The sequence below is a fragment of the Terrapene carolina genome, unplaced genomic scaffold (genome assembly GCF_002925995.2).
Source record: "Terrapene carolina triunguis isolate 2854851 unplaced genomic scaffold, T_m_triunguis-2.0 Scaffold85, whole genome shotgun sequence".
Lineage (NCBI taxonomy): Eukaryota > Metazoa > Chordata > Testudines > Emydidae > Terrapene > Terrapene triunguis.
In genome coordinates, this window is record NW_020664436.1 from 63285733 (window position 1) to 63309829 (window position 24097).

Here is a 24097-nt window from a genome sequence, read left to right on the forward strand (position 1 = left end):
ATGCCACTTAAAGAATGGACAGTGTTAGAATGCCACTTAAAGAATGGACAGTGGATAGCACTGTGTATGTTTAAGGTTCAGTTCCAACTTTCATTTTAACCTCACCTTTTTCAATTGCCTATAACTTCGTCTCACTAACTGGTTCTAGAATGTAATTTTCCAGCCTTTGACAGGCCAAACCAAAATCTCTGGATCAAGGAAATTACACATTCTAGAAGCTCTTAATCTTTTCTCAAGTAAAACCAAACCAAAAATACCCAAGGAAATGCTATGCAAAAAAATACCGTTAGTATAATGTAAGGGTTCAGAAACTAAACAAAAATGTCAGGTAATGCAGAGCTCTGTGCAGTGTTGTTATAGCTGAGTCAGTCCCAGGATACTAGAGAGACCAGATGGGTGAGGTAATATCTTTCATTGGACCAACTTCTGTGGGTGAGAAAGACAAGCTTTCGAAATAATGCAGAGTGAAGATTGAATGTTCGACTTTTAATCTGTTCCTTCATGCATGAGCCTTAAACTATGGCCTCTTTCTGACATTTTATATGTATAGGATATCTTACAAATTGAGAATAAATTGTACAATCAGCGGACATATACTAGCTCAGATCTTTGGGAGTGTTGGGGCACCTTTGTGCCATCCTGGTAGTGCATAGCAACCCTAAAGCCAGCCTAATGGCTACATGAAGATCATGCCTGCATATTACACTCCCCTGGGGTAGAGTTGCCATAATACAACAAGGGCATGCCCCTCGTTGCAGCCAGTATAAGGGATGTGGCTAGGGCATCCCGGCACCCTGGCAATTCCTGTAATTGCCCCATGGCCATTGGGAGGAAGTAAATTAGACCAGCCCAAAGGCCAATATATGACCTTTGAAATGGGGAGGTTAGCAAGTATTATGTCTCACATTTAGAGGATAGATCTGTCAATGGCTATTAGACAAGATGGTCAGGGACACATCCCCAACCTCCAACTGTCAGAAGCTGGGACTGGACAACAGGAATGGATCACTTGAAATTCCCCTGTTCTCTTCATTCTCTCTGAAGCACCTGGCACTAGCCACTGTCAGAGACAGGATACTGGGCTAGATGGACCATTGGTCTGACCCAGTATGGCTGTTCTTATTACCTAACTTATCTATTTTAAATGCAGAACCTGTATTATACAAAAAGTACACATAGTTCATATGGTATCTTCAGTCCTTTGGTGAAGCTGGGGAGGGTGTATGCTGCAGCTCAGGATTGGGAGACATAAAGGAAATGTTAAGCCAAAATTGTTGTCACTGTATTTTGCGCCTCTCCCCTCCAGTCCTTCTGACCCTGAGCTGACTGTGGCTATGTGCCAGGTTGCTCTAGTTTGCACCTGGGAATCAACCCAGCATATACCCAGCTCTGGATCAGGAGGGTCATGGGGAGTGGCACAAAGGTGATTTAAAACTACCTTTATGCCCCCATCCTGAGCTGTGCCATGCATTTCTCAGTCATATTTAAGGACTGGGGCTAATATATGTACTATGGTGTACTACTGCGTAATACAGTCTCTTTATTCAACTATATAACATGGCAATTTAGGAGATGAGAAATATACTAATCTTCATCATATGGGAAGCTCAGCATTCTGACAATTGTCTATGGCCATACCACTATCACAATAGCTGTGGCTGGAAGCCGGTTGGGCAAACCCGGTCTAACTTCCTAGATCAGATCAGTTTCATAAGACAATGCAGGGTTAGTAGGCAGCAAGTGTGTTACAAATTGTTGTGAACTATAAAATAGGTGTCTCAGCTCAGTCCATGGTTTTTAGTGTCCAGCAGAGTTATAAAATAATTTTGTTTTCAGATATTTAAAATACAACTTGACATTAGCATCAATTACACTGGGTTGTAATTATCTGATGATACACTCTATTGGTACCAGTATGGGGTAGTAGGGCGGTGAGGTTGTTTGGGTTTTTCTTCCCCGCACAAGAATACGCATGGGGTGTCATCAAACATTTACAAGCAATATTTGATGGGGACCACATGCTGAAAGAAATCTTTCCTGAACCTTCTGTTCTGATCTTCAAACAACCTCCCAACCTCGCCAGTCTCATCATCAGAAGCAAGCTCCCCACAGACTAGGACACACCAACTCAAAGCTGTACCAGATTCTGCAAGAACAATAGATGCAAAACCTGAAGACGTGTCTTCAGTGCTATGATGATCAATACTCTCTACAACACACCTTTCAAGATCCAAGGGTCCTATAAATGCCTATCACGACATGTGTACCTCATCCAGAGCATCAAATGCCCCAACACCGCCTCTGCAGGTAACACCAGACAAGCACTAAGCTCTCAAATGAACTCTCACTGAAAAATGATAAAAGGCAAAAACAACCTGTTACGCATAGGCAAATACTTTTCACAAAGAAATCACTCACCTACCTCTCCAATATGGGGTATGTTCAGATAATTACAACCCAGTGTAATCAATGCTAATATCAAATTGTATTTTAAATATTCGACAACAAAATATGTACATTTTAGTGACATTTGTATAGGTATTGCAATAAAAAATTACCAAAGGAAATAGTAGTAAATGTAGTGGACCGTATCCCTTTACTGTTCTATCTTTCTGCTATGATTTTTTTCATTATGTGTAAGTAATCATAATCTGCCTTCATCTTGAAGTGTTTCTCTAAAATAATACCAATCAGAGTTGAGCAAATTACAGCCATATCTGGGCTCTGGGTCTTGGAAAAGATAATTATATATTTTCTCTGCATTCAGATTGAGCATTGTACAGTAATTTGAGTTTCCATAATTGTTTTCATTATGAGGAATGGAGAAATAAGGGATAATAAGATCCTCTTTTAAGATTAAAAATTGAGCAGCCTCATGTTAAATAAATCTTTCATACTAACTAATGTAGGTCTCCTTATATCTGGAATACTGAGTCTTTTTGCTGAATTCTGTGCATAAAGTTGCACATTTAGGCACCAATCCTGCAAGAATGCTCCACAAGTGAGGACCCTCGCATGGACCCTTTTGGCTTCATTAGGGCTTTGCATGATGAGAGATCCTTTCATGTTGAGCATTTTTCAGGATAAGGACCTGTGATCTTAAAGGAACACTGTCAACTTGAAATCTAGTCACTTTTTAAAAGTAGTTTCAGGTACAACGCTTGTCGGTGAGTCCCCTTGAAAGAAGTGGTTTTACCAGGCCATTTCTCTCTCTTGCTGGGTGAAAGATCCCCATGAACAGCAGTCGAAATTGACAACATGCCCATGCACAGGAAACTGTGACACCAAATGTACACGGAATGCTGTCAAATGTCCAAAGTAAATTAACCGAGAAAAATATTTGTCTCTAATGTTTCAGTTTCAGTAAAATTTAGGTGTCACTTATAACAATAATATAGCTTCCACCTCTCAGGGAGGTAGAGTACAGACGTTGATGGGAGAGCGCTTTCCCATTGACTTAGTGTGTATTCACCAGACCTGTTAAAACGACATTGCTGCATCGATTGCAGCAGTGCCAATTTAGCCAGTAATGTAGGCATAGCCTTATCCATGGTGACTTCAGTTTCCATTTTGATGATCTGTTTGACCCCTTAACTGTGTATTTCCTTTCCTTTGAATCTTCATTTGACCCGCAGTCCTGGTTCAACTCTTCCACTCACCAAAAGGGCTGTTCACTTGACTTGGTTTTCATTAAACACTGCTTGCGCGCGCTCTCTCTCTCTCTCTCTCTCGCTGTTTCAGAGTTCCCCTCTCTGACCATCAATTGGTGTCTTTAAGCATCACCCATCAGCCCTTCTCCTCACCCTTTGTCACTCAGCCTTTCTATGCTTCCAATCCATCAGCACTGACATCTTATTCGCTCTCCTCCATTTCTTCCACTGATATGGTTGTTGTCCCTCTCTCCCATACAAGGTCCACGCTGCCAGCCCCCTTCCCTGGATCACCCCCAGCATCCGTTTCTTCCTTCCTGCTCTTGCACTGTGGAGCAACTTTGATGGAACTCCCATGACCAGTCTGACTTCTTCCACTACTGATTTGTTCTTTCCTCCTTCAGTTTTGCCATCTTCCTTGCTAAACAGCTTGAGTTCTCAAACTTATTGAATCCCATACCTGCAACCCCGCTGCCTTTCTGCCACCTTTGACTCACTCCTTAAACACTTCTTTCCTCAGCAAGATCTTGTCTATTTCATCCAAGAGAAAATGTGACAAAATACAATATGACTCTCCCTCCCCTCAGCTTGTCTTCCCTTCCTACAACTCTTGCATCCTTCTCCCTCATCACAGAGACAGAATTTTCTTATCTGCTCTCTTCCTCTAACCTTCCTACTTGCCCCTGTGACCCTGTCACATCCCATCTCATGATCTCCTCTACCGTACTCTTCAACTTAACCTCTGCTTGGCCTGGTCTACACTATGGCTTTAATTCGGATTTAGCAGCGTTAAATCGAATTAACCCTGCACCCGTCCACACAATGAAGCCATTTATTTCAAAATAAAGGGATCTTAAAATCGATTTCTGTACTCCACCCCGACGAGCGGAGTAGCGCCAAAATCGATATTGTCATTTCGAATTAGGGTTAGTGTGGCCGCAATTCGATGGTATTGGCCTCCGGGAGCTATCCCACAGTGCACCATTGTGACCGCTCTGGACAGCAATCTGAACTCGGATGCACTGGCCAGGTAGACAGGAAAAGCCCCGCGAACATTTGAATTTCATTTCCTGTTTGCCCAGCGTGGAGAGCACAGGTGACCACAGATAGCTCATCAGCACAGGTAACCATGCAGGCCGATAATCGAAAAAGAGCACCAGCATGGACCGTACGGGAGGTACTGGATCTGATCGCTATATGGGGAGAGGATTCAGTGCTAGCAGAACTTCGTTCGAAAAGACGAAATGCCAAAACTTTTGAAAAAATCTCCAAGGGCATGATGGAGAGAGGCCACAATAGGGACTCAGATCAGTGCCACGTGAAAGTCAAGGAGCTCAGACAAGCCTATCAAAAAACAAAGGAGGCAAACGGTCGCTCCGGGTCAGAGCCGTGGACATGCCGCTTCTACGCCGAGCTGCATGCAGTTCTAGGGGGGGCTGCCACCACTACCCCACCTCTGACCGTGGATTCCGAGGTGGGGATAATCTCATCAGCTACACCTGAGGATTCTGCGGACGGGGAAGAGGAGGAGGAGGACGAGCTTGCGGAGAGCACCTATCACTCCGTTCTCCCCAACAGCCAGGATCTTTTTCTCAGCCTGACTGAAGTACCCTCCCATCCCTCCCAAGCCAGTATCCAAGACCACAACCCCATGGAAGGGACCTCAGGTGAGTTTACCTTTTTAAAATATAAAACTTGTTTTAAAAGCAAGCGTTTATTAATGATTACTTTGCCCTGAGGACTTGGGATGCATTTGCGGCCAGTACAGCTACTGGAAAAGTCTGTTAACGTGTCTGCGGGTGGAGTGGAAATCCTCCAGGGACATCTCCATGAAGCTCTCCTGGAGGTACTCCAAAAGCCTTGCCACAAGGTTTCTGGGCAGTGCAGCCTTATTCCGTCCTCCATGGTAGGACACTTGACCGCGCCATGCTTGCAGCAAGTAATCTGGTATCATTGCATGACAAAGCCTGGCAGCGTATGGTTCCGGTGTTTGCTGGCATTCAAGCAACATCCGTTCTTTATCTCGCTGTGTAATCCTCAGGAGAGTGATATCGCTCATGGTAACCTGGTTGAAATACGGGAATTTAATTAAGGGGACAGAGGTGGCCGTTCCTACTGGGCTGTTTGCCTGTGGCTGAAAAGAAATCCTTCCCTGCAGTTAGCCAAGCGTGGGGGGGGGCGGGGAATTGGCCCAGAGCTTTTCGCGTTTGGCTAGCAGGGATCTTCCCTGATACCAGCCACGCGGTGGGGGGAGGGGTAAAGCGATCATCCCAGAAAATTCATGGCGGGGTGGGGGGTGTTAGTTTGGTTCCTGCAGGGATCTTCCCTGATACCAGCCACGCGGGGGGGGGAGGGATAAAGCGATCATCCCAGAGAATTGGATGGGGGGGGGCGTTAGTTTGTTTTCTGCTGCTGAAGGTTAACAGGAAAACCGCAGCAGTCAATGGGCTTTGCTTGGTATGTGGGAAAGGAGGGCGCAGAAGCCGAAAGACAATGGCTTACCATGGCCGCATGCAAGCCGAATTCTGTTGCCCGGACCTGAGTCTGTGATCTCTAGCAGCAAAGCCACAGGCACTCAATATTAAGAGGCAAAATGCGACCTTGCACAGAAATCACATGTGCTATGTAATGTGAATAGTGTTGGTCACCGTGAAAGAGTATAAGCATTGTTCTGCAAAATGTATCTTTTTAAAAAATTCTCTCCTTTTTTCCCTCCCTCCAGCAGCTGCAAATTCTTCAAGCCTCCCTCCTCCGTCCCAAAGGCTATCTCAGATAAGGTGTCGGAAAAAGAAGACGCGAGACGAGATGTTCGCAGAAATCATGGAATCCACCCGCAGTGAAAGAGCTCATCTGAATGAGTGGAAGGACACGGTTTCAAAGTATAGGAAAGAAGCCAGTGAACGTGAGGACAGGAGGGACCAACGTGAGGACAGGCGGGACCAACGTGAGGAGAGGAGAGACGCTCGAGATGAGAGGTGGCGGCAGGAAGATCAGAGGAGGCAGGATGCAACGCTGGGGCTGCTGCGTGAGCAAACAGACATGCTCCAGCGTCTGGTGGAGCTTCAGGAACGGCAGCAGGATAACAGAGTGCCGCTACAGCCCCTGTATAGCCCCCCTCCCCCCTCACCATGTTCCATAGCCTCCTCACCCAGACGTGTAAGAATGCGGGGGGGGAGGCTCCGTACACCCTCCCACTCCACCCCAGTGGACAGCCCAACCAAAAGGCTGTCATTATTTTGAACTTTTTTTAGTGGCCTTTTCCTTCCCGCTGATCCTCCTCCCAAACCCCACCCGGGTTCCCTCCCTCTTTTTATAACCAGTTAATAAAGAATAAATGATTTTTAAACGATAGTGACTTTATTTCCTTTGAAAGCAAGCTGGGGGACGGGGCAGAGTGGGTTCCTTACAGAGAATGAGTCAATAAAGAGGGCGTGTTTTCATGAAGGAGAAACAAACAGAAATTCCACACTGTAGCCTGGCCAATCATGAAACTGGTTTTCAAAGCTTCTCTGATGCACAGCGCTTCCTGGTGTGCTCTTCTAATCGCCCTGGTGTCTGGCTGCACGTAATCAGCAGCCAGGCGATTTGCCTCAGCCTCCCACCCCGCCATAAAGGTCTCCCCCTTACTTTCACAGAGATTGTGGAGCACACAGCAAGCAGAAATAACAATGGGGATATTGGTTTGGCTGAGGTCTGAGCGAGTCAGTAACGATTGCCAGTGACCTTTTAAACGGCCAAATGCATATTCTACCACCATTCTGCACTTGCTCAGCCTGTAGTTGAACAGCTCCTGACTCCTGTCCAGGCTGCCTGTGTATGGCTTCATGAGCCATGGCATTAAGGGGTAGGCTGGGTCTCCAAGAATAACTGTTGGCATTTCAACATCCCCAACGGTCATTTTCTGATCCGGGAAGTAAGTCCCTTGCTGCAGCCCTTTAAACAGAGTAGTGTTCCTGAAGACGCGAGCGTCATGAACCCTTCCCGGCCAGCCCACGTTGATGTTGGTGAAACGTCCCTTGTGATCCACAAGTGCTTGCAGCACCATTGAAAAGTACCCCTTGCGGTTTATGTACTGGGTACCCTGGTGCTCCGGTGCCAAGATAGGGATGTGGGTTCCATCTATCGCCCCACCACAGTTAGGGAATCCCATTGCAGCAAAGCCATCCACTATGACCTGCACATTTCCCAGAGTCACTACCTTTCATAGCAGCACCTCAGTGATTGCTTTGGCTACTTGCATCACAGCAGCCTCCACAGTAGATTTGCCCACTCCAAATTGATTCCCGACTGACCGGTAGCTGTCTGGTGTTGCAAGCTTCCACAGGGCTATCGCCACTCGCTTCTCAACTGTGAGGGCTGCTCTCATCTTGGTATTCTGGCATTTCAGGGCAGGGGACAGCAAGTCACAAAGTTCCATGAAAGTGCCCTTACGCATGCGAAAGTTTCATAGCCACTGGGAATCGTCCCACACCTGCAACACTATGCGGTCCCACCAGTCTGTGCTTGTTTCCCGGGCCCAGAATCGGTGTTCCACGGATAGAACCTGCCCCATTAACAACATGATCTCCAAAGCACCGGGGCCCGCGGTTTGAGAGAATTCTGTGTCCATGTCCATGTCCTCATCACGCTTGTCGCTGCGCTGCCGCCGCCTCCTTGCCTCGTTTTTCTGGTCCTGGCTCAGCATAAACTGCACAAGAACGCGCGAGGTGTTTACAATGTTCATGACTGCTTTCTTGAGCTGAGTGGGCTCCATGCTTGCCGTGGTATGTTGTCTGCAGTGTTCACCCAGGAAAAAAGGCACGAAATGGTTGTCTGCCGTTGCTTTCATGGAGGGAGGGGTGAGGCTGTACCCAGAACCACCTGCGACAATGTTTTTTGCCCCATCAGGCACTGGGATCTCAACCCAGAATTCCAATGGGCGGGGGAGACTGCAGGAACTATGGGATAGCTACCCACAGTGCAATGCTCCAGAAATCGACGCTAGCCCCGGTACATGGACGCACACCGCCAAATTAATGTGCTTAGTGTGGCCGCATACATTCGACTTTATACAATCTGTTTCCCAAATTCGAATTATATAATTCGGATTAATCCCGTAGTGTAGACATACCCCTTGTCTCTGGCTCTTTCCCCTTACAATACAAATATGCTGTAGTCTCTCCCACCCTTGATCGCACTTCTCTTTCCAACTACAACCACATCTCCCATCTCCCTTTATCACTAAGCTTATTGAGCTTATAGTCTACACTCTCTGTCTGGGGTTTCTCTTTGTAATTCCATCCTAGACCCTGTCCAATCCAGCTCTGCCTCTTGCACACCACTGTATCCACACTCAACAAAGTCTCTAATGCTACAGCTCAAAACTAGTACTCCATCCTCATATTTCTTGACCTGTTAGCTGCCTCTGACACAGCTGACCAAGTTCTTGAAATCTTGTCCTCTCTTGGCTTCTGTGGCTCTGTCCTCTTCTGGTTCTCCTCTTACCTCTCTAATTGCTTCTTCAGTATGTCTGTGGGAGAATCCTCCTTATCCACTCACTAACTTTTTGTAGGGGTTTGACAAAGTTCTGTCCTTGAACCCCTTCTCTTCTCCCTCTACACCTTATCTCTGGGTAATCTCATCTGCAAACACAAATTCACCTATTGTCTCTATGCTGACTACTTAGCTATGTATGTCTCTACCCCAGACTGTCTCCTTCTGACCAAGCTAAAATCTTGGCCTGTCTCTCTGACATCTCCTCATGGATGTCTCCCCGTCAACGCAAGCTCAACACGACTAAAACAGAGATGCTAATCTCTACCCTCCTTGCCACCTCTTCTCTTGAGCACTGTGGACTACATCAACATCCTGCCTGTCACTCAGGCCCATAACCGGGGTGTCATCTTCGAGTTGGACCTCTCTCTAAGACCTCACATCCAGGCTATATCTAAACCTTGCCAATTCTTTCTGCATAACATCTCTAAGATCCGACCTTTTGTATCCATCAACACAGTTAAAACTCTTGCCAAAGCTCTCACCCTCTCTTGTCTCAATTACTGCAAAATCCTTTTCTCTGGTCTTGACCAATGCAATCTTGCCCCACTCACCCATTCAGAATACTGTTGCAAATATCATTTTCTTAGGCCATTGCTTTGACTGTGTTACTTTCCTTTTTGCATCCCTCCACTGGCTCCCTTTCTCTATTGCATCAAACATAAGCTGCATGTATTCACTTTCAAAGCCCTTCACAGTCAATCCCCACCCTACCTATCATCTTTCATTAGGTATTGAGTTGTCGACATCCATCTCCGATTGGCCCATGATGCCAGCCTCCATCATCCACTTATTACATTTTCAAACAAGCACTATATGCTTTCTTGCATACTGTCCCGCAAGCTTGGGAAGTGCTCCCCGTAAACATCCTCAAAGTTTCTTTGCCATGATGCCTACAAAAAAACTTGACAACAGTTAGGCAGTCGTCTGTACACCAGCAGTCCTGTCACCCTGACCAATATTGTCTCATTGTTTCCTTGTATTCTCCCATCTGCCTAAATCCATCTGTTGTCTCTTGTCTTCCACTTAGATTGTAAACTCCTTGGGGCAGTGACTGTATTTTAGTTCTGTGTTTGTCGAGTGCTAGCACAGTGGGGTCCCGATCTATGACTAGGGCTCCTGTGTACTACGACAATATAAATAACAAATAGTAGTAAAATAATATGTAGCATATTACTGCCATTGGAAATTAAACTCTAAATAATTTCCAAAGCTAGGCAGGTCTTAACCCTAGCAAGGCCTGACAACCAGTTCCTTTCAGAGATATCGTCCCATAGATATCGTCACCCATGTGTGTTTGGCATATATTTTAAAGGCCTTGTTTGACTGTCTCTTAAAATTACCACACATTTGATAGCATAAAGATAATTTGATGTTAAGGCATAATTTGTTAATGAAGTGATAACTAATTTCACTTTTAATTTTTTGTTTTAAATTGATGACTGTATTATATAGTGTTTTGTGTAGAAGTCTTTAGCATTGGTGGTGTTTAGGGGAGAGATTTTCAAAAGCACAAATAGGAATTAGGTGCCCGGCTTCTACTGACTTTCTATAGAGTTGAGCACATAATTGCCCTTTGTGCCTTTTGAAACCTTCCCCAACGTCTTTTATTTAAAGGAAAAGGATCCTATGATGTAAGGAAAGTTAATCCCAATGTAAGACAATTTTATGGATCTTTTGTAAGAGTCTTTATAATAAAAGAACTATAGCTTCAATACCACAATACTTTCTAGAGGGAGTAATGCATTATGTAATGCTGCAGTTATTGCATGTTTATTTGCAGAAATGTTTAGCACTGTTCCTGAAATAACTGAAATAAAAACTACCAATTTTTTTCTTAATTTTTTTTTTAGGAGAGAGAGCTTGAAGCCAACAAGAAAGAAAAGGTGAAAGAAGCTCAACTTGAGGCAGAGGTGAAGTTACTGAGGAAGGAAAACGAAGCACTTCGTCGACACATAGCTGTGCTTCAGGCTGAGGTTTATGGGGCAAGACTGGCAGCCAAATACTTAGATAAAGAACTAGCTGGAAGGTTTGTACAAGTAATTTCAGGTCCACACTATGATAATTTTGCTATTTGGGGCAGATACCATCTTTTTGTTCTGTTTATAGAGTGCCTAGTACAATGGGGTCCTTGTCTATGAGTGGGACTCATAGGGGCTACGATAATACAAATAATTGTATATGAGTATCAGAATTATGGAAGGATTAGGGTATGTTTAACCTTTATAGGTCCTCTATTTCTCCTGCTATTGAAAATAAACCAGGCTTTCACTATGTCCATTGCAAACTGTAACCAGCCGCTTGGAAGCATCTTTTAGGAATATGCATACTTCCGCCTAAGCCTTGAGCAGAATATTTCAGGTCAGGTTCCTGCCCCATGTGAGAAAAGCAAATGTCTGTTCTTCAGGGAGAGATAAAAGAAACCCTTCCGTCTCTCCCCATAGAACAAAAGTTTGTTTTCCTTAGCTCCATGAATGACCTAAGGTGACTACTTCGGTAATAGCCTAATTCCAAAGGTATGTTTAAAGAACCAATATTTATTCCAAAACAAAAAGGGAATTTAAATGTAAAATCACGTCTTATTTGTATTGTGGTAAAACTTAAAGGCTCCACTCAGGGACAGGACCCCATTTTGTTTACTCCTGTGCAAGCATTTAGGGAGACAGTGTTCCTAGTTCAAACAGCTTAAAATCTAAAAAGACAAAAATCCAGTGAAAGGTGTGGGAAGGGGATTGAACAGATAAACAGTAGTGAGAGTGATGATAGGGACACAATGTTAGTTCCTTTTAACTTTCAAAATGTTTAGAAATTATCCCTTACTACCCCCTCTACAAAGCTATTGTTAGTCCTCTTTTTTGCATTTTATTTTTTACCCCTTGTCTGTTTTTTATTTCCCCAGTTCTTTGTTTTAAAAAGGATATTAAATTATCCTCTGTGCCAAAGTACCCCTCTATTATGATTTCACCCACTGTCCACTGAGACAGTCCTCCAAGGCTGCCCTCAGAAACAATTTGGGCCTCTTGGATTGGAGGGGGAACCCAGACAGTTTCTTTGTCTGCCATTACTGCAGCTCCAGCTGTTGCTAGACGATGTTTCTTGCCCAACACCCAGGGAAATGGTTGGGGGTTTGTACCCCAGATGGTTGCCTCCAGTGGGGGTTTGGACCTCTGAGGCAGGGTCCAGAGTTGGAGGGCTTGATGGAAAGAGAGGATTTCACTAGATAGGGAAAATCTTGCAGTTACAGTTGATTTAAGCAAAAATCCTCACCTTACAAGCCATATATACCTGCTTCCAGGAACTGTGCTGGGTACTGTGAGGTAGGTACGTACAGCAATCCACAGTCCTGAAACTTTCAGTGAGTGCTGTGTGTGTACATGCTCAGCACTGTTGCAGCTGTGCTGGTTTGAGCACATGGGTGCAAGTTACAACACTGCAGTTCACTAAAGCAGATAAATTGTGAGTACCGAAATACCTCAATTTTCAGTTGTGATGTATTGTACACACTCTTTTTCTTCTTCCTCATTTTGTAGGGTCCAGCAGATTCAGTTACTAGGTCGAGATATGAAGGGTCCTGCTCATGATAAACTTTGGAACCAGCTAGAAGCAGAAATACACCTGCATCGTCACAAAACTGTTATTAGAGCATGTCGGGGTCGTAATGACCTGAAACGACCAATGCAAGCACCACCAGGGCATGTAAGATGAACTCTGATATTTCTTATCTTAGTGAGCCTGCCTTCCCCTATTTTCTCCACCAGTCCTTCACAGCTTTCCAGGGAGAACTAATATGTATAATCCTCCCTCTTCATGCTTGTTCTGCTGTAGTTTGTATTCCCTTGTATGTGATGATATAATCCCGAGTCATTATGGTGTTACATATATTACAGTGGATTAAAGTGTGGTTCTATCTTGAATAGTGACTCTGCTATAATGGCCTGAGTTGTGCACCTGAAGCTTCCATTGATTTCCCTGGCAGTGATGGGTGCTCAGCCCTTCTGAAAATCAGACTACTTCTGTTTAGGTGTCAACTTATGGATTAAGGAGCCTAACTACAGGCACATAGGTTTCAAAATGTTGACTTAATAGTGTTCATTGTCAAAACATCTTTATTAGGGCTGTGAAGCGATTAAAAAATTAATCGCGATTAATCGCACTGTTAATAATAGAATACCATTTATTTCAGTATTTTTGATTGTTTTCTACATTTTCAAATATATTGATTTCAATTACAACACAATACAAAGTGTACAATGCTCACTTTATATTCTTTTTATTACAAATATTTACACTGTAAAAATGATAAACAAAAGAAATAGTATTTTTCAATTCACCTCATACAAGTACTGTAGTGCAATCTCTTTATCAATAAAGTGCAATTTACAAATGTAGAATTATGTACAAAAAATAACTGCATTCAAAAATAAAACAATGTAAAACTTTAGAGCCTACAAGGCCACTCAGTCCTACTTCAGCCAATTGCTCAGACAAACAAGTTTGTTTACATTTGCAGGAGATAATGCTGCCTGCTTCTTGTTTACAATGTCACCTGAAAGTGAGAACATGGCAGTGTTGTAGCCGGCGTCACAAGATATTTACATGCCAGATATGCTAAAGATTCATATGTCTCTTCCTGCTTCAACCACCATTCCAGAGGACATGTATCCATGCTGATGACGGGTTCTGCTCAAAAATAATCCAAAGCAGTGTGGACCGACGCATGTTCATTTTCATCATCTGAGGCAGATGCCAACAGCAGAAGGTTGATTTTCTTTTTTGGTGGTTCGGGTTCTGTAGTTTCCGCATCAGAATGTTGCTCTTTTAAGACGTCTGAAAGCATGCGCCACACCTCGTCCCTCTCGGATTTTGGAAGGCACTTCAGATTCTTAAACCTTGGGTCAAGTGCTGTAGCTATCTTTAGAAATCTCACATTGGTACCTTCTTTGCTTTTTGTCAGATCTGCAGCGAAAGTGTTTTTAAAATGAACATCTTATGCTGAGTCATCATCCGAGGCTACTATAACATGAAATATGTGGCAGAATGCAGGTAAATTAGAGCTGGAGACATACAATACTCCCCCAAGGAATTCAATCACAAATTTAATTACAGTAACTTTTTGCTTAACCTTGTAGTTATGTTCCTGAAAAATGCTACTTTAGGCAAATCCAATTTCCCCATAAGAATTAATGTAAATGAGGGGTGGGCGGGGTTAGGTTCCAGTGAAATTTTTTTCGCCAGACAAAAGACTAACTCACACACACACACACACACTATAAGTTTTAAACAATTTAATACTGTACACAGCAATGATGATTGTGAAGCTTGGTTGAGGTGGTGAAGTAAGAGGGTGGAATATTTCCCAGGGAATGCTTTACTGCTAAATGATGAACTAGCACTTGGCTGAGCCCTCAAGGGTTAACACATTGTTGTTAAATGTAGCTTCACACTCCACAAGGAAGCATGAATGGAGGGAGGGGAGATAGCATGGCAGAGTGAGACAGTGACACACACTGTGTGTGTGAGAGACTTGCATTGCCCTGTTAAGTACACTGACCCCACTCTAAGTACATTGCCTTTTTAAGTAGATTAGCAAATTGAGACAGCAGCTGCAGCCAGCAAGCTCCCTCTGTGCTGAGCCCTGTCGTGTCCCCCCTCCCACTCTGGAGATAAGGAACAGGAGTGGGGCAGGGAGACACCCTGACATTAGCACCCCTCTTCCCCCCACTTCTGCACAGCAAGGAGGAGGTTCCTGGGAGCAGCTCCAAGGCAGAGGCCAGGAGCAGCACACGGCAGTGGGGGGAGGGACAGCTGAACTACCTGGCAATTGATAGCCTGCTGGGCAGCTGCTGCACAGGGAACTTAGGGGAGCGGGGAGCTGATAGCGGGGCTGCCGATCCACCCTGGTTCTAAGCCCCCACCAGCTAGCTCCAACGGGCTGCTCTTTCTGCAAGCAGTGGACAAAGCAGGCGACTGCCAAACAACTGTTATAAGGGAGCATTGCGCAACTTTAAACAAGCATGTTCTCCAATTGATCAGCAATGTAACAACGTTAACCGGGACGACTTTAAGTGAGGAGTTAACTGTAAAGCATTATTTTTTTTAACAAGCATCATCAACATGGAAGCATGTCCTCTGGAATGGTGGCCGAAGCATGAAGGGGCATACGAATGTTTAGCATATCTGGCATGTAAATAACTTGCAATGCTGGCTACAAAAGTGCCATGCGAATGCCTGTTTTCACTTTCTGGTGACATTGTAAATAAGAAGTGGGCAGTATTATCTCCCGTAAATGTAAACAAACTTGTTTGTCTTAGCGATTGGCTGAATGAGAGGTAGGACTGAGTGGACTTGTAGGCTCTAAAGTTTAGCATTGTTTTATTTTTGAGTGTAGTTATGTAACAAAAAAAAATCTACATTTGTAAGTTGCACTTTCACGATAAAGAGATTGCAGAACAGTACTTGTATGAGGTGAATTGAAAAATACTGTTTCTTTTGTTTATCATTTTTACAGTGCAAATATTTGTAAAAAAAATAATATAAAGTGAGCAATGTACACTTTGTATTCTGTGTTGTAACTGAACTCAATATATTTGAAAATGTAGAAAAAACAGCCAAAAATATTTAATTTCAATTGGTATTCTATTGTTTAACAATGCGATTAAAACTGCTATTAATTGCGATATATTTTTTTAATTGCGATTAATTTTTTTGAGTTAATCACATGCGTTAACTGCAATTACTCGACAGCCCTAATCTTTATAAAAAATCTGAATAACAAACTTAATTAGAGTTAGGGGTGAACTCAAATTCATGGTCAAAATTTTCAAAAGTGGCTTGTGATTTTGGGTGCCCCAACTGGATAACCCTTAAAGGATCCTGGTTTTTATAGAAAATACTCTTTGAAATAAAGCCTCTTAAAAGCATCTCAACTAAGTCACCTAAAATCACTCATTGCTTATAAAAATATTCGGCCCTGTAGATTTTCGGTGCAGTTACTTTTTTTTTTTTCTCATAATGTGGGATAGCAACAACAAATTTAACAAAATATAACAGGAAAAGAAGTATCTTGATATATTCTGCTTTTGTGAGATTTTGAGATTGACTTTTGTTGTTGTTTCTTATATCCTGCTGGAATAAATTATCAGAAATGCTTGGGATTGTATACTGAATGTATTGACTAGATCACTGTAATAATTAAGGGATGGTTTCATAAGTTTTTTTTAATTTCACCTGTGGTCACAATATAGTTTCTAGTATTGAGTGGTAGACCCAACTAGCTTTCCAAACTAGTGACTTTTGTATGGTCTGCCTCTTTTTTCTGGGGCTGACTTTTGTCTCCTCCATTTCTTGTTACCACAGAAACGCTACCTCCAATCAGGAGTGTAAGATGAGTGGTCTCTCTTTTGTTTCCATCATCAGTTCTTCTTCACAGTTTGTCTGGCAAAGAATATTCTACGTTTGGGTTGGCTTGTACTAATGTAACTTATCTGCTGCTGTGAATATTCTCCTTCTGCACGTGAAAAAACAACCATAAAAGTACCTTTTAGTTCATATGTTTATATTTACTCTTTTTTATGTTAAACTAGGAACCAGATTCCTTAAAGAAGAGTCAAGGCGTTGGTCCAATCAGAAAAGTTCTCCTTGTTAAAGAAGACCATGAAGGACTAGGCATTTCAATCACAGTAATAAATACTTATATCTATTTTCCACCTTCTGTCTTCATTTACAGTTAACTTTTAGGTTATTGCTATAGCTAAGGGAGAATAGTTTAGGTGATACTGTAGCATGCAGTGATGCCAATGTTTGACATTTGGACAGATTGGAGTATTACAAGTTAAATAGTAATCTACTGGAAAAAACACTTACATAGAACTGTTTTTATACACTGTTGTCTATGAACAACAAAAGTAGTTTGTACCATCACCATTCAGGTTTTATTCAATGTAAGAATTGCTGTTGGAAATGTACAGAAATATTAACTTGAAACATGAAGATATTAAATTTAGCAGGATTCTTTTTATAAAATATAAGGAACAGTGAGTCTACTGCTTTTAATATCATCATCATCATTTCATATGCATTAGACTGCATGTATAAACTAATGCAAATCATTTTGAGTTCTAGAATGTGCAAGATAGCTGAAAAAAATCTGAAACCTCAATTTTTTTTTTAAACTTCTCACTTCAGAGACATGCATTTAAAAAACTCAATAATATTCCATTTCTGGGCCTAGGCTTTATATGCAGGTTAGTTAGTGGAGAATTCTGACAACCAATTAATATAATCTTGGCAAGCAAAGAGAAAAATGAGGTTTTATAATCGAAATGCCTCACCGAATCTTGGCATAGGCCAGCTTCTTCAAATTTCGGTGTCGACTTCATACATCCAAATAATAGTGGGCTGATTTTCAAAGGCTAACTTAGTGAATGCAGCAGTCAGGGCCGACTCTAGGTTTTTTTGCCGCCCCAAGCTCAGGTGGGGCTGGGTTTGCAGGCAGCGCTGGAAGCGGAGGGAGTGATGTCACCTTCTCCCAGTGCCTGCAGGGGCTTTACCCTCTCCCCCGCCCTGCCGCGCAGAGAAGCCCCGATATAAGGGGTGGCTCAAGGCAGCCTAGCAGCCAGTCCACAGATGAGGTGGCGCAGCCCCGGCTCCCCAACAGGACTCGCCCTCTCCTCCCCAGGTAGCGGCTGGGCCCTGGCAGCTCAGCATCCCGGGGCTGGGGCTTCCCCTTCCCGCTGCGGCTGGGGGCGTGGTGCCCTTGCCCCGTCTAAGTGGCTCAGCTCCGAGAGCGCAACTGCCCCGAAAAAAAAGGATGGCCGGAATGCCGCCTCTGGAAATGTGCCGCCCCAAGCACGTGCTTGCTTTGCTGGTGCCTAGAGCCGGTCCTGGCAGCAGGTGCCCAGTATCTTTGAAAGTCGGGTCACTTTGATTTAGATATCTAACCTTTAAGCAAGTGAGCTTGAAAATTCTGGCCATAGTGCCTATATTTTATTGCATCCTGGAAGTAACTGCTAAGTAACTGGCACAGTGTCTAATGTATAAAAACATTTTTTTTATTTTTACAATCTTGTTTCATCAATTTGTATATCTGATTTAAATATTTTGTTTTCTGTTAATAATCAGAATTACCGCCATTCACTCTTTGAGTATGTAACTCAGATTTGTTCACTTGTCTGGGGGCAGAGAGGGGGAATTAAAGGAATCATTAAATGAATTCTTTTCACCAAAGGTAAACTGTCTAATTTTCTGTTGTGAGAACTGAAACAAATACTTAAAAAGCTATCAAGATATTGCTTTCCTGCTAACAGCTATTTAAATAAATCCATCTTTTTCTTTTTTGTGGTGTTAGGGTGGGAAGGAGCACGGCGTTCCAATACTAATCTCTGAAATCCACCCTGGTCAGCCTGCTGACCGATGTGGAGGTCTGCATGTTGGAGATGCCATTCTAGCAGTAAATGGAGTGAATCTGAGAGATGCCAAACATAAAGAAGCAGTAACTATTCTTTCCCAGCAGGTAACTTATATTATCCATCACTATGTGGATATGTCTTCTTTCTTCTTACCTATTGAGTTGCTTGGCATTTTTAAATTTTCTTTCAACCCCAGCACTTGTGTTTAGACAGTGTTTCCTGCAGCTGTATCACCTATGTTTTTATGCTCTTAGATATTGCTTTGATGCGCTTAAGATAGGCTGGGTCAGTACTTAGATTGGAGCCTTCCATCTAAATGTGTAAAGAAGCATTATTGATTATTATTCTCTCAGTCAGTACTAAACTATTGAAACCATATTTTGTCCAAAACCTGAAATATTACTTTTATTGGAAACGTTGCCATGATTTCTCATGAAAATTGTAAATTAGTCATCTCATGTCCCCATTCTCTGTGGGCTGGACTACATCTCCTATGATGCACCATGGCCTCCCTTGATGTACTTGCCTTTCCTCTCCAAATAATTAATAGATTTACTTAAATTCTTGGTAAACTTGTTCTTCACTAAGCATAAGTTTTGCAGACTTGGGGATCATACACTATATTATTCATTCATAGCAAAAATGTTTAATCCCTACTTTAATGCAAATTTCAGTGCATCCTAAACTATAGAGCTATTATTGCACTTCGATGAGTAAGTGGTTAATTCATATATTTTCCCAAAGCATTTCAGATATTCAACAAAATATACTTGTTAGCAGTCCAGTTTAACCCCCTAGCCATTTTGTGAAATAAGTAACATGATAATCTTTATTGTATTCTAGAGAGGGGAGATTGAATTTGAAGTGGTGTATGTTGCTCCAGAGGTAGACTCAGATGACGAAAATGTAGAATATGAGGATGAAAGTGGACATCGCTATCGCTTGTATCTTGATGAATTGGAGGAAGGTGGAAATTCAGGTTCTAATAGGAAAAATGCAAGTGCAGCTGTCAAACCATCAGAAGGTAAAACTTCTTTTGCCTAAATGTTAAAAGCTGAAAATTCATTATACAAACCTGTTTGACTGGAATTAAGAATTTTTAATGAATTTCATATGCCATCATCCAGCCAACTCACCTGGCTTTGTTAGGTCTCTCTGAAGTTCCTCATTCAGTCGTCTTGGCTAGCCTAGATAAATCTGTATTATCTGCAGATGTTCACTTTCTCTTAACCATGTTCCCATGCGAAAATTGACTATTCCTACTTTTTGTTTTCTGACTCTTGTCCAGTCCTAATACATTGACAATTGGTTCTTCTTTGTCCACTGTTTTGTAGATGTGTTCAAATATTTCTTCTAGATTAGAGAAGCATGATTTTCCTTTACAGAAGCAGTGCAGATTTTCCTATCATATTATATTTATCTAGAAGTCTTTATAGTTCTATTTTTTAGTTATTTTAATGAGTTTTCCAGTTTCTGAAGTAAAGCTCATTGGTTTGTAATTCCTCAGATCACCTCAGCACCTGTTTAAAAAAAAGTATTTTTAATTTGCAGTGTTTGATAAGAAACCAAGTGTTGATGGACATGAAAATGGAGACCTAAGAAATTCAGTTCAAACTCCCTTAGAAGAGACTGCACCCAAACTAGCTGATTCTGCTGAGTCATTGCCCTAAAGAAATCGACTGGCCTGATCACTTCTTCAGGAAAGATGGATAATCAGTATATAGACTGTTCCAAATTTTATATACCATAGTAGGTTGTAAAAGGACTATTAAAAATCAAAGGAAACCTGTATTACTGTTGCCTGAAAAAAATGGCGGTTACCTCAGGGCTTCTTTGTGAGCAATTCATAACGTGTAAAGCTCTGTTCTTCTGTGACACACATTAGTTAACACATTGCATGTAAAATGGATTTTCCTTGAACTGTAAGCACCAAAGCATGTGGTTTCCAAAAGATAATCTTAATGCATTCAGCTTTGGATCCTATTGATGTCCTTGAAGGGTGTAGAATAAAATTGTAGCCAGCTTTATTTTGTTCCTTTGCCACTGAGTAAAAGCAAAGAATTAACAGCACTTTGATCCAAACTAACCTTTAACTGTTAAAAAGGGGAGAAGTGAATATTTACCACTGCATCCCTGAATTTTCCATTTAGGTTTTTTGAGCTACAATTAAAGAAGGGGGGCGGGGAGGAAAAGGGGGAACAAAAAATGTTATGACTCAGATTTTCACATAATAGCAAAAAGCAAATGTTTTAGTTTAAGAAAACAAAAGTGGAAAGAACAACTGTTGAGTATTGTAAATTCTGATCTCCCAATACACAATCATTTTACATCTGAGGAGATTTTCAGCATTATTTAATTTCTTTAAACAATTTAATGCCAATCAATGCTGCACTTAAAATATTCTCCAAAAATATTTAAACAGAGCACTGTTCTATTTGTTTTTTAAATGCAAAATTAGTGTAAAAATAGCTTAATGCTTGTTCAGAATTATGTCTGCCCTTGTGCATTGTATCTGAGCATCATACAGTCAGTATTCGTTATTGAATGTATACTGTTAGAACTGATTTGACGTAGTTTTATACATTGAGTTGTTCATCATGGGCTTGATCCTATGAGATGCTGAGTACTTTTGGATGGGTACTGAACACGCTCAATTCCCATTGAAATTATCTTTAAATCAAAGGGAGTTGAAGCCATGCCATATCTCGCAGTAGGTGCTCAGGGCCATGAAGTATCTGGTCCTAAATGGTATGACAGTTCTGTTAGCCTATAGCATTTTAATTGTTACTGTTTAAATGAAATACTGTTGCCTTCCAAGAGCAGTTATAGCCTAAAATAGATAATTGATGTACATCTAAAGGCCCAAGGCATGTTTGGAAAATGGTGAAGTTAATGGTGGTTTTCTTGGCTAGTTTCTCATGCTGTATCTATAGAAATTTTAGTGAAACACAATATGCTCCATATGCAAACTATAAAAAAGTGTAATAGCTTTTATTAACCCAGGATAAAGCACGAAATGCCTGCTCTCCTATTTACTGCTATGCAGACTGTTAAACTGTAATGTGAAAAGATGAGATTTTGTATTTTGAGAGTGAAACTAATGTGAAATAACAGCTTTGCAAATGTTACTGTATTGATGTACATAAATAGAGAAAAAATCTCTAAGGCCTTTAGAGGAATATCAATTAATCTAATGTTTAATGTTCTAAACTTTTGATGTAGAACACAGTTACTTATCCCTCTTAGGAGCACTATATATATGTTTATAGAGATATCTTTAAAATGTATATACTTTATTCAAAGATTTTGCTATTTATAAAACCTTTAACTGTTGCTCTTTTCATGAATTTTTGTGCATGGTTCCATTCACTCAAAAAGCTGTTTCATTTACAGACAATTTTTTTTGTGGTAAAGCATATTAAAATACTCTATAATATTGCCTCTAAGCATATGTTAATATTTAAAAAATAGGGCTGAATTCATAAGAAACATATCACCAGTTGCTTATGAAGGCATCTTTCTACGCATCTGAAGCTCCATGTATTACATGAATTGTTCAGGTGCATTTTAGCAGATGAAGTCATTGCTGTAATGTTGCATCCAGACATTCATTGTGTCATATCTACTGTCATTCCAGTAAGGTGTACTCTGAAGCTGAGTGTGGCATGGAGCTCATTGTATTTCTCTGTCAGAGAAGGCAGTTCAGTTTTCACTTTTCTGGTATTCCCTCTCTGTTTGAAGACGTTAGACATGGCCTTCTGTCATGTCTAGGGAAGCTGCATAGGGATATTTATCTGTGGGAAAGAGGAAGTCCCTTCACCCCCTTGAAGCACCTTGAATCTTCCATTTCAAATACTTTCGGCCACGTCCCGTTTGAGGTTGGACATGGTTGCTGAAATTGTTTTCCTTCCATCACCACTCTGTTTGCCTGCTGCTTTGATCATCCTGTGGGTGAGATCAGTGATAGTAGTGGTGTACTGGCTGGGAAGATGACCAGCATTGACAAATTAATGCCAAAATTCCCCCCTGTCAGTTTTTCTGACCTTTGTTTGGGAAGCCCTGAGTTGGACAATATTGCTAGGACTTTCTGTGAAAGGATAGTGTGGTTGTACTCCATACTTCCTGCTATAACACTGCAGATTTATTGTTGGGATAGTGAAACTATCAGAAGTTCTTTTTTAAGGCGACAGTAGTTTAACAACAAGTTGCAATATCTAAATGCAATCTATAAATATGTTACTCTGTTTTGCCAATAACTGGAACACTCAAACCCACTGGTTCCCAGGGGTTGATTGAGTTAGTCATGAAGAGTTTCCAAGGAAAGTAAGATTTTCATTTTTTATTTTAAAAAAAGTATAGAACATTGTTTACTTGTATATATTTTACTTCAGATAATAAAACAAAGCTCTTAAGAGAATAGAGTGCAGCTTTGTGTGGATAAGTCCTTGGCCATATTTTTAAAATCTTCAGTGGAATAGCTATCTCTTGGTTTTTTAAAGGTGAATGGAGTTTGAAGGGATGTGGGACCACTGCTTACTAACAAACAAGCTTGATGGCAGTAAAGTAACTTGGGTCATAAATTGTGTTTTGTATTTCCGTGGTAGAAGTGTATTTACTACAGTGGAGAGGGTTTGTATGTATCTCAAACTTACCACAGATGTGTTGATAATGGATATGGTGAGCAATATTCAGATGTTATTTATTGTATAATCTGTCCAAACACCCTTCCATCTTGGGTTAGTCTCATATCTGTGGAAGGTGTAACATTTTGCAACAATTGTATTATACCTAGTTAAGCTGAGTTTCATATTTTTTTTATTAGCCTGTAAATAAAGATGGGATCTTATGCATTACAATGGTTTCTGTTCCTAATTTACAATTAACATTTGAGGTTTTCTCTGTTTTATTTATAAAATGTGAATAGGCAGCAAACAGCATACGTGATCTGCTTCTGCTAAATTTATTGTTTTACATCCAAATACAGAGTATCAAGCACAAAAGACATTGACAAAAATCAAACTCCTTAACATAAAGATTAAAGCTAATCCAATCTTGGACAGTGAGGTGTAACAGCAAATTAAAGAAAAAGGGAGATGGAGGTGTAGGAGACCTCTAAAAAATAATTAAATTTGGGAGATGTTTCTTGTTGCAGTTTTTCTATACGGGGATGGGGGAACAATCTGATAAACACAAAGTGTTCGGTTATAATGCTATAAACATCTCATAGCCATGAGCCAAAAAGAGCTGCAAAGATCCAGACCATTGAAAACCGGTCAAAGGATTAAATCTTTGGGCACCATTGGAAACATGAATATATCCTCCTTTTCTATTTGATATGGTAAAAGAATAACAGGTGGGATGTGTATGTGTGTGTCTGGTTTTTATACTATGGGCATACAGTAGATGCCATCCCTTGGAACGTTGGTAATTTCTAGTAATCACTTAAAATTAATTTGTATTAAAGCTTTTCAGTTCACATTTGAAGAGCCCCTAACTAATATTTGCTTT

At 41.4% G+C, this 24097-nt stretch overlaps 1 protein-coding gene across 1 annotated transcript in view; it reads left to right on the forward strand.

The window, feature by feature from the left end:
• GOPC (golgi associated PDZ and coiled-coil motif containing) overlaps positions 1-23426 on the forward strand; it is a 44532-nt gene extending 21106 nt beyond the window's left edge. Inside the window, exons 3-8 of the mRNA XM_024205378.3 lie at positions 11036-11211; positions 12713-12878; positions 16766-16861; positions 18529-18693; positions 19433-19613; positions 20141-23426. Coding sequence (XP_024061146.1) covers positions 11036-11211; positions 12713-12878; positions 16766-16861; positions 18529-18693; positions 19433-19613; positions 20141-20259 — 903 coding nt within the window. The 3' untranslated portion in view covers positions 20260-23426. The remainder of the gene's footprint in view (positions 1-11035; positions 11212-12712; positions 12879-16765; positions 16862-18528; positions 18694-19432; positions 19614-20140) is intronic.
• Positions 23427-24097: the final 671 nt, after the last annotated feature.